Source organism: Lethenteron reissneri, unplaced genomic scaffold (assembly GCF_015708825.2).
Source record: "Lethenteron reissneri isolate LAM-NWPU_2019-01 unplaced genomic scaffold, ASM1570882v1 scaffold_648, whole genome shotgun sequence".
NCBI classification, from domain to species: domain Eukaryota; kingdom Metazoa; phylum Chordata; class Hyperoartia; order Petromyzontiformes; family Petromyzontidae; genus Lethenteron; species Lethenteron reissneri.
In genome coordinates this window covers 35,624-45,763 of record NW_026892170.1, presented here as the reverse complement: position 1 = coordinate 45,763, position 10,140 = coordinate 35,624, and the positions used below count along the sequence as shown (strand labels likewise).

At 50.1% G+C, this 10,140-nt stretch overlaps 1 protein-coding gene across 1 annotated transcript; it reads left to right on the top strand.

The window, feature by feature from the left end:
- Positions 1-535: 535 nt before the first annotated feature.
- Positions 536-5,630, top strand: LOC133340033 (histone-lysine N-methyltransferase PRDM7-like). Its single transcript, XM_061548122.1, has 4 exons — positions 536-1,337; positions 2,459-2,724; positions 3,810-3,877; positions 4,680-5,630. Exons 1-4 carry the CDS (start codon positions 1,034-1,036, stop codon positions 5,032-5,034), a joined length of 993 nt encoding a protein of 330 aa, XP_061404106.1. The 5' UTR covers positions 536-1,033; the 3' UTR covers positions 5,035-5,630.
- The last annotated feature ends 4,510 nt before the right edge of the window (positions 5,631-10,140 follow it).

The following is a 10,140-nucleotide window of genomic DNA, read 5'->3' as shown; positions in this document are numbered from 1 at the left end:
AAGTCGCCACTGCTGTTGATGCTACTGCTACATGTGCTCCTGTCAGGGCTGCTGCTGGTACTGATGCAGCCTATGAACTAAACGATGTTTATTTTCTTATTGGTTCTTTCGGTAAAGTCACGTAGAAGGGAAGTAATAAAATAATAAAAATAAAACATAACAAAACAATTCTCACGACGTTTCGGCCACAACGCAAGCAGCCGTCCTCAGGTGAAAACCAGGTCTGTCGAGGCGACAGCGTCTGAATGATACAGCACACGTGCTTGGAGCATATATATAAGCTGGGTTGGAAGGGGGGAAAAGAGCGCCTTGACAAAAGAATATGCATATCAAGAGGCATTTAGCATATTTATGGGAAATGCAGGTATGTGATTAGTACTACTCATGCCCGTGCATTATGCAGGATTAGCAGCATCAAAGGGAGGGGATATGGGAAATGCAGGTATGTGATTAGTACTACTTATGCCCGTGCATTATGCAGGACTAGCAGCATCAAAGGGAGGGGATATGGGAAATGCAGGTATGTGATTAATACTACTTATGCCCGTGCATTATGCAGGATTAGCAACCAGGGTGTGCCCCACTGAGCTGTGTAGCTGTTTTTCAGAAGCGACTGGCTATCACAAATAAGAGCTCAACGAAGTGACTTGTCATCATCGTCATTACGTGGACATTTATAGCAGCCAAATATTCTCAACGCATGACGTTGGTTCTATATGTCGAGGGAAAAAAACGAAGGACCCGGAGAAAAATCCACGCAACCACGGGGAGGTATTCGCCATGAAAGTTTGCACAGACAAGGAATTTACTATGGCCGGAAGGTGCATACATTCAACATGTAGGAATCTTAAAACTGAAATGAGTGGTATACAGTCAAACTATACTAAAATTACAAAGTCTAACTAATACTAAGGGGCTAAAGTATGTAAAATTGTGAATAAGTGTACAATATAAAATGTAAACTAGCCATAATATACAATCTAAAAATACAAAAATACAAATAGGGTAACATGTTGTAAACTATACAGTCGGGATGGAACCCACGACCTCCTGTAGACCATGCGAGGGAGTTAACATCTCGCCACGGAGGAGAGAGAGACACGCAGACTCCAAATATACAGCAGGCTTCGTCAGGGTCGGGATGGAACCCACGACCTCCCGTATACCACGAGAGGTAGTCAACATCTCGCCGTGTTTGCCTGCAGGCTCCTCCGTGCCGCCGGCCTCCGCCCAGGCTGTGGCGGTGTCGCGCAGCGCTCGCTCTCGCTACGGCCTGCGCCCGCGCGAGAGGAAAGTCTACACAGAGGTGGAGGAGCCCCAGGACGACGACTTCTTCTGTGAGACCCCCTGCTCCCTCTCACTCTCTCTCTCACTTTCTCACTCTCTCTCTCACACTGTCACTTTCTCACACTCTCTCTCTCACTGTCACTTTCTCACACTCTCTCTCTCACTGTCACTTTCTCACACTCTCTCTCACACCGTCACTTTCTCACACTCTCTCTCTCACTGTCACTTTCTCACACTCTCTCTCACACCGTCACTTTCTCACTCTCTCTCTCTCACTGTCACTTCTCACACTCTCTCTCACACTGTCACTTTCTCACACTCTCTCTCACACTGTCACTTTCTCACTCTCTCTCTCACACTGTCACTTTCTCACTCTCTCTCTCACACTGTCACTTTCTCACACTCTCTCTCACACTGTCACTTTCTCACACTCTCTCTCACACTGTCACTTTCTCACACTCTCTCTCACACTGTCACTTTCTCACACTCTCTTAGGGCCGTCCATTAATGGCGTCACGCGATTTTGGACCCCCCTCCCCCCCATCACACGACATCACAAAAAGTCAGACCCCCCCCTCAAATGTGACGTCACAAAGCTCATTTAATATGCTTAAAATCGCTTCAAACTATTGTCATTGTAGTGCATATTTAATGTGGCACTGCAGTCTGATGTTGTAGGAGAAAACATTTATTAAAAAGTATTTAATTAAGTAGAACGTGTTGTCTGTGGTTCCTCACACATCGTCACAAATGTCTGACCCCCCCACCCCCCTAGGTGCATGAAGTCATTTATGGACGGCCCCTTACTCTAACTTTCTCACACTCTCTCCTATCTCTCTCTATTGCTCCCGCGCTCTCACTCGATATATTCCACCTGCTCCCTCTCACTCTCTCTCCCTTTCCCTCCCTCTCACACGCTCCCTTTCTCGCACTCTCACTTACCTCCCTGTCTTTTGCTCCCTCACTCAGGGATGCAGGGAGGGAGCAGGGAGGGTGACAGGGTTTACATCTCCGATGGGCGAGCTAAAGAAGTTCACAATGCAGAGAGGGAGGAAAGGAGGCATCTGTCTGGAGCGCTCCTCACCCTCTCACTCTCTCACAGTGCCACTGCTGCTGCTGCTGTTGCTACTGCGGTTCGCCCTCCTCCTGCTGCTGCTGCTGTGGCTCTCAGTCTGCGAGCTGTGCAGGGATTTCTACCTGGGGGAGTGCTCCGTGCACGGCCCGCCAGAGTTCATTGCAGACGCGGCCGTGGCCCCGGGAGTGGCCAACAGGGCCCGGCTCAGCCTGCCCCAGGGCCTCACCGTCAGCGCTTCCTCCATCGCCGGCGCCGGCCTCGGGGTGTGGAGCAACAGGAAGAAGCTGCCCAAGGGGGTGATTTTTGGGCCCTACCAGGGAGAGGTGTCTGAGGAGAACCCCGTGAGCGAGTACTGCTGGCTGGTGAGCTGCTGCTGCTACTGCTGCAGCCTCCTCCTATTCCTACATCATCATCGTGTGTGTGGAGAGGAGGCTCGTGAAGGAGATGCAGAGAAACCCATAGCCTCACACAGTCACCCACAGACTTACACAGAGATCTAGAGACTGGCACAGAGAGACCCAGAGACTCACAGAGACCCATAGACTCACACAGAGACCCATAGACTCGCACAGAAACCCATAGACTCACACAGAGACCCATAGACTCGCACAGAGACCCATAGACTCGCACAGAGACCTATAGACTCGCACAGAGACCCATAGATTCACACAGAGACCCATAGACTCGCACAGAGACCCATAGCCTCACACAGTCACCCACAGACTCACACAGAGACCCAGAGACTGGCACAGAGAGACCCAGAGACTTTGCACAGAGACCCAGAGACTCGCATAGAGAGACCCACAGACTTGCACAGAGACCTAGAGACTTGAACAGAGACCCAGAGACTCACAGTGGGACACACAGACTCACACAGAGACCCAGAGACTCACACAGAGAGACCCAGATACTCACACAGATGCTCAGAGAATCGCACAGAGAGATCCACAGTCTCACACAGAGACCCAGAGACTCGCACAGAGACCAAGAGAATCGCACAGAGACCCACAGTCTCACACAGAGACCCAGAGTCGCACAGATACCCTAGAGACTCGCACAGAGACCCAGAGACTCGTACAGAGACCTAGAGACTCACCCAAAGACCCCCAGAATCACAGAGAGACCCAAAAATTAACGTAATTATTTGAACTTGTAACACACAGCAAAGACGGTGGTCACCGCATGGCGCGGCACTTACAGATGCACTTCTGCGGCCGTCTGGAAGGTTCTTCCTTCCAATGTTAGGAAGCCACTGGGAGCTATGCACTTTAAAATCTTGTAGATTGAAAATGCATTTCTTTAGAACTGCTTTTAGTGTTTAGTTTGTTGTCCTTCCCCCGCACCTCCGATCAGCATGGTTGGCTACGTGCGGTACGAAAGAAGTTCAACTTACAGTCCAACTGACATTAATTATCCGTGGATCCGCTCGTGTGCGTGTGTGTTTCAGATTTACAAAAACAAAAAGGATCGTGAATATGTTGATGCTCAGGATGAATCTAAATCAAACTGGATGAGGTGATTATTGTCTGAAGGACCACTACACAGAGACCAGAACCACTACACACAGAGACCAGAACCACCACACACAGAGACCAGAACCACCACACACAGAGACCAGAACCACTACACACAGAGACCAGAACCACTACACACAGAGACCAGAACCACTACACACAGAGACCAGAACCACTACACACAGAGACAAGAACCACTTCACACAGAGACCAGAACCACTACACACAGAGACCAGAACCACTACACACAGAAACCAGAACCACTACACACAGAGACCAGAACCACCACACACAGAGACAAGAACCAGCACACACAGACCAGAACCACTACACACAGAGACCAGAAACACCACACACAGAGACCAGAACCACTACACACAGAGACCAGAACCAGCACACACAGAGACCAGAACCACTACACACAGAGACAAGAACCAGCACACACAGAGACCAGAACCACTACACACAGAGACCAGAACCACCACACACAGAGACCAGAACCACCACACACAGAAACCAGAACCACCACACACAGAGACAAGAACCACCACACACAGAGACCAGAACCACTACACATAGAGACCAGAACCACCACACACAGAGACAAGAACCACTACACACAGAGACCAGACCCACTACACACAGAGACCAACCCTGGGCCTCCCCTTGGTCGACTCGGCATCAAATGAGCACCCGGTACGGAGCGTGGTTCCAGCCACACCACCCCCACGTAGCGCCCAGTGCCGGCCCTTAATAGGCGCTCGCTAACGGCGCCCACCCCGCCCCCGCGTCTGCCCGCGCAGGTTCGTCAACTGCGCGAGGAATGAGCAGGAGCAGAACCTGGTGGCCTTCCAGCACCGGGGGCAGATTTACTACCGCACATTCCGTGCCGTGGGGCCCGGCTCTGAGCTGCTGGTCTGGTACGGCGAGGAGTTCGCCCAGGAGCTGGGCATCGCCTGCGAGGCCGGGCCCTCGCGACGCCGCAGCAGCAGCAGCAGCGAGATGGCTCCTAGGGCCACCGCCAGAGACCTGCAGCCCGTGCAGCCTCCACCAAGCGAGGAACACCGTGAGCACTGCTCACCAGAGACTCACCACTGCTCACCAGACTATAGCCACCACTCACCAGAGATGATAGCCACCACTCACGAGAGACGATAGCCACCACTCACCAGAGATGATAGCCACCACTCACCAGAGATGATAGCCACCACGCACCAGAAATGATAGCCACCACTCACCAGAGATGGCAGCCACCACTTACGAGAGACGATAGCCACTACTCACCAGAGACGATAGCCACCACTCAGTAGAGATGATAGCTACCATTCACCAGAGATGATAGCGACATCTCACCAGAGATGTGGATGTAGCTACCACTCACCAGAGATGATAGCCACCACTCACTAGAGATGATAGCCACCACTCACCAGAGATGATAGCCACATCTCACCAGAGTTGGTAGCCACCACTCACCAGAGATGACAGCCACCACTCACCAGAGATGATAGGCACCAGCCACACTGATAAGGTGGAAGTGAGTAACTGGTGTGGTGTGTAGTAGTAAACATCGCCACTGGGGAGACAAAGGCGGCTATGTGTGGTGCTGGCCACCCTCCCACTCGTGTGCCGTGTTGGCTTTCATTGGTGCCCATAACAGCACTTGTCCCAAAAGTATATACAGGCTATATGGGGGTTCTTTGTCTTTGTGTGTATATATAATGGAGCCCACTGCACTACGAACCCGGCCACCTGAGTTCGATTCCCACTCACGGCCAACGTCAGTGGTGAATATTTAGTCCTCCCCTAGGCTGACTCAGCCTCAAATGAGTACCTAGCTTAAACGTGGAAACATCGCCACTGGAGAGACAAAGGCGGCCGGGCCTGGTGTTGGCCACCTACTCCCTCGTGTGCCATGCCGGCCTTCATAGGTACTCGCAAACAGCACTTGCCCAACAGTCTGATATGGCTGTGGGAAACCTTTACCTTTGTGTATACACACACGTGTGCAAGAGTGTTCATGTCTAGATGTTGGTGTGTGCGCGTGTGTCTTGTTCCTCTGGGATGACGCAGGTGGAGTGGGTGTGGAGGTCACAAGGCTGCCGTGTCCTGCCTGCAACCGTCAGTTCATCTGCCGCTCGAGTCTACAGTATCACGTGCAGAGCAGACACCCCACTAAGCCCAGTAACAAAAGTCATCAGTGTGACCAATGTCCATACAGCACAGACTACAAGAGTACCTTGAAGAAGCACCAGAGAACACACACGGGAGAGAAGCCGTTCAAGTGCACCGTGTGTGAGAAGGCGTTTGCACGGCTATCACATCTTCACAGCCACCAGAGAACACACACGGGAGAGAAGCCGTTCAAGTGCACCGTGTGTGAGAAGGCATTTGCACATTTACAACATCTTCACAGCCACCAGAGAACACACACGGGAGAGAAGCCGTTCAAGTGCACCGTGTGTGAGAAGGCATTTGCACATTTACAACATCTTCATAGCCACCAGAGAACACACACGGGAGAGAAGCCGTTCAAGTGCACTGTGTGTGAGAAGGCGTTTGCACAGCTATCAGATCTTCACAGGCACCAGAGAACACACACGGGAGAAAAGCCGTTCAAGTGCACCGTGTGTGAGAAGGTGTTTGCAGACCCATCCAGTCTTTGCCGGCACCAGAGAACACACACCGGCCAGAATGCATTTTCTCATTCCCGTGGAAACAGAAAAGTCAGCCATCCTGAGCAAAACGCGCACAGCGCCGAGCTGTGAATTAGTTTTAAACAACAGGCCACGTGACTAGCCGAGGCTGTGCCACTCTTGAAACTGATTTTGAATGTGAACACGGAAACCTACGGACCCTCCTACACCTGCCTCACACTCTGTGGGGGGTGGGAGATTAAACCGACCTGGCCACCCCTCGATTGCAAGTGCGGAGTTCTAGGTCCCAACCACTGCACGTGTCCCCCCCCACCCCCATCACCTGGGGGTCCCTGTGTGTGTGAGTGTGCAGAGTCCCCCGTGCAGAGCTGCACTGTTGTTACCCTAGAGGGGGACACCGCAGGGCGATCCACCTACAGATACCCCAGTCTGCACGTCTCCCGCCGGTCTCCATGCGCACCACGTGCCGTCTCGTAGCCCTGCCCCGTGCGACGTACGTACAGTACGTACAGTACGTACCCATCCAGCGGTAGACTGAACCGCGGCCGATGACGAAGGTGGCATCCGCTCACAAATCTCCGTGCACTCAGTCCCGTAGCCCTGAGCCATCGCTTGCGCGATATTCACTTTGCCGCTGAGAGGAAAGCTACGGGGAGGAGGTGGGGGGGGGTGTTAGGAGAGGACATCTGTGGAACGGCTGGAGATCTGCGAAGAAGAGCTTCATAGCTCATCGGATTCCTGCGGTCTGAAAAAATATTCCGAGAGGGCGTTGGGGGAGGGGGGTGTAGGTATGATTGGGGCATCTGCACTTGGATCACCCTGCGTGTTGTTGCTGCCTCCCCCGTTGAAAATGTTCCCAGCGTGAACTTAACCCTTTGCCGTCGCGACGACGCCGCGCGCCGTGCGTGAACGTCGTCGTCGGAATAACAAAACGCAGTAAAACTAAAGCAACATTATCGGTACCGAGGCTCCCACAGGGCCACGCGGGGCAGGGAGTGTGGCACAGTTTTCGCGCCGGCTAGCGCAGAGTGGCGGCGGTCGTGTCGCTACGCTTCTCTGCGGTGAGCAACGACGTCTTTATAACAACAACAGCAGTGCTGCTGCTGCTGCTGCCACTGCTGCGGTGAACGGTGACAGCCACCCCGTGACCTGTGACCCCCACCCCGTGAACGGTGACACCCACCCCGTGAACGGTGACACCCACCCCGTGAACGGTGACACCCCATGGGTGGAAAAAACCCGATTTTTCCAGCTGCAGGCATCGGGTTTTTTCTTTAACACAATTAAACCCGATTTCGGGGAATTAAAACCTGGTTTAATGAATACGAAACTCTGATAGGCTTAGGCTGCTTCCTCGTCGGTGCTGCTATGGTACTCGGGGCCGTCGGGCACGGGGTAGTCGTAGAATGCGGCGGGCAGGTTGGTCTTAATGAACACGAGCTTCTCCACAATCGTGGGCGCCAGTGAGTTCCTTAGCTTGGAATGGATGAAGCCCATCGTTGAGAAGTGCGGTTCTGCAATTAGAACCAATGAAACCGGATTTCTCTCAATCTTAGATGATCGGGTTTAATATAAAAAGACAATTAAACCCGATTGTAAAAAACCCGACTGTGCCACCCTTGTGACACCCACCCTGTGAACGGTGATACCCACCCCGTGAACGGTGACACCCACCGACCCTGCAACTCTGCAGACGTCTCGGACGCGGGAAAGGGTTGAGAGATTTTTCTGCGTCGTCCTGGTTGCTCGCGTGATGTCGCACGGTGGTGGCGCGCGTTGACTCTTGCACGTTTAAGAAAGTTGAGCGTTAGTTTGTGATTCTGTTTAAAATGATATATATACATACTTAAACTAACAAACATTATCTTGGGATTCTACCAAGTAAGGTCCAACTGGATACGTAGTAGCTCTTTTATCAGACGCGACCACCTGGCCATCACAAATGAAAGCTCAACGAAGTGGCTTATCATTGTGTGGACATTTATAGCGGCCAAATACTCTGATTGCGTGATCTCGATTCTAAATGTCGAGGGAAAACCGGAGGACCTGGAGAAAATCCACACGACCACGGGGAGAGAGAGAGAGAGACGCGCAAACTCAAAATATACAGCAGGCGTCAGGGTCGGAATCAAACACACGATCTCCTGTATACCAGGAGAGGTAGTTAACATCTCCACATGTGTTCAGAGTATTTGGCTGCTGTAAATGTCACGTGATAAGCCACTTCGGTGCGCTGCTGTCATTTGTGATAGCCAGGTCGCTACTACACAGCTCAGTGGGGGCCTTACCTGGAAAAGTAAAATGATTAATAAAAATCTACTGTATTCTTGGTTCTTTTGGTAAAGTCACGTAGAAGGGAAATAATAAAATAATAAAAATGTAAGAATCAAATTAACACGACGTTTCGATTGCAACACAAGCAATCATCAGTTTATGAAAACCCACAACAACAAAAACAATATTGCTGTGGTTTTCACACCTGATGATGATTGCTTGCGTTGCAATCGAAACGTCGTGAGAATTGTATAGTTTTATTTTTATCATTTTATTATTTTCCTTCTACGTGACTTTACCGAAAGAACCAAGAATATGAATCCCTGTAGTCACGAAATCTTCAATCGAAAAAAAAAATCTCTTCTTGGTTCTTTCGGTAAAGGCACGTAGAAGGGAAGTAATAAAATAATAAGAATAAAACATAATAAAATAATATGATATAATAAAATAATATAATAATATAACATATTATTATATAAGTCACTTATAAAGCAAGTAATAAAATAATAAAAATAAAACAATAATTTAATATAATAAAATATTTTATTATATTTTGTTTCATTATCTTTTATTTTTATTATTTTATTACTTCCCTTCTACGTGACTCTACCGAAAGAACCAACAATATGAATCCCTGCAGTCACGAAAGCTTCAAATCGAAAAACAAAAATCTCCTGTTGAGAATGACCTCACCGGACCGGTGGAGGCAGCGCTGCCGTCTTGGTCCCAATTGGCAGCGGCGGCGTCTCGTTGGTTGTGAAGGCGGCCCAGCTCACACAGCCCGTGCCGGTGCAACAGGCCGTAGTCTACCCGGGGTTCAAGCGGCCTAGGCTACATTGTACCCGGGTGTATCATGGCCGAGGCCAAATTATACCCCTCTAGGCCAAATCATACCCCCATGATAGTAATAGTGTTGAGCGATATCTTCTTGTTTAGTGCTGCCTAACGGCGTGTGCGACTTCACGATGATATTGGTCCCGGTCTAGCACGGCGTGTAGAGTTTGTGCTGTTGTTAATTGTAGCCATGTTTTGATGTTACTGAGCCATGTCGTTTTTGGCCGTCCTGGTCGTTTTTTCCCTTCGATTTTTCCTTCCAGGATTTGCTTTAATAGCTGGTATTTGTGATATACACATGAATTACTAAATTTTTCCAACATTTTATTTAAAACTGTAAACACATAGACTTTGATTACTTCAACCAGAAAAACTGATAATAACCCTAAAATGCTTCAATTGATCAAATTGAGATTCTTACTTCCATTTATACGCTTTTTAGATATCGATTGAAGTCCGTTGTCGGCTGTTCTCTGTATGGATAATTGCCTTTGAACTTTCA

Excerpts from the sequence above, each read along its gene's own strand:
- LOC133340033 (XM_061548122.1), top strand. The coding sequence starts at position 1,034 with ATGGAACCCACGACCTCCTGTAGACCATGCGAGGGAGTTAACATCTCG. Across the intron at positions 2,725-3,809 it reads TGAGCGAGTACTGCTGGCTG|ATTTACAAAAACAAAAAGGA; the intron begins GTGAGCTGCTGC and ends TGTGTGTTTCAG. Across the intron at positions 3,878-4,679 it reads TCTAAATCAAACTGGATGAG|GTTCGTCAACTGCGCGAGGA; the intron begins GTGATTATTGTC and ends CTGCCCGCGCAG.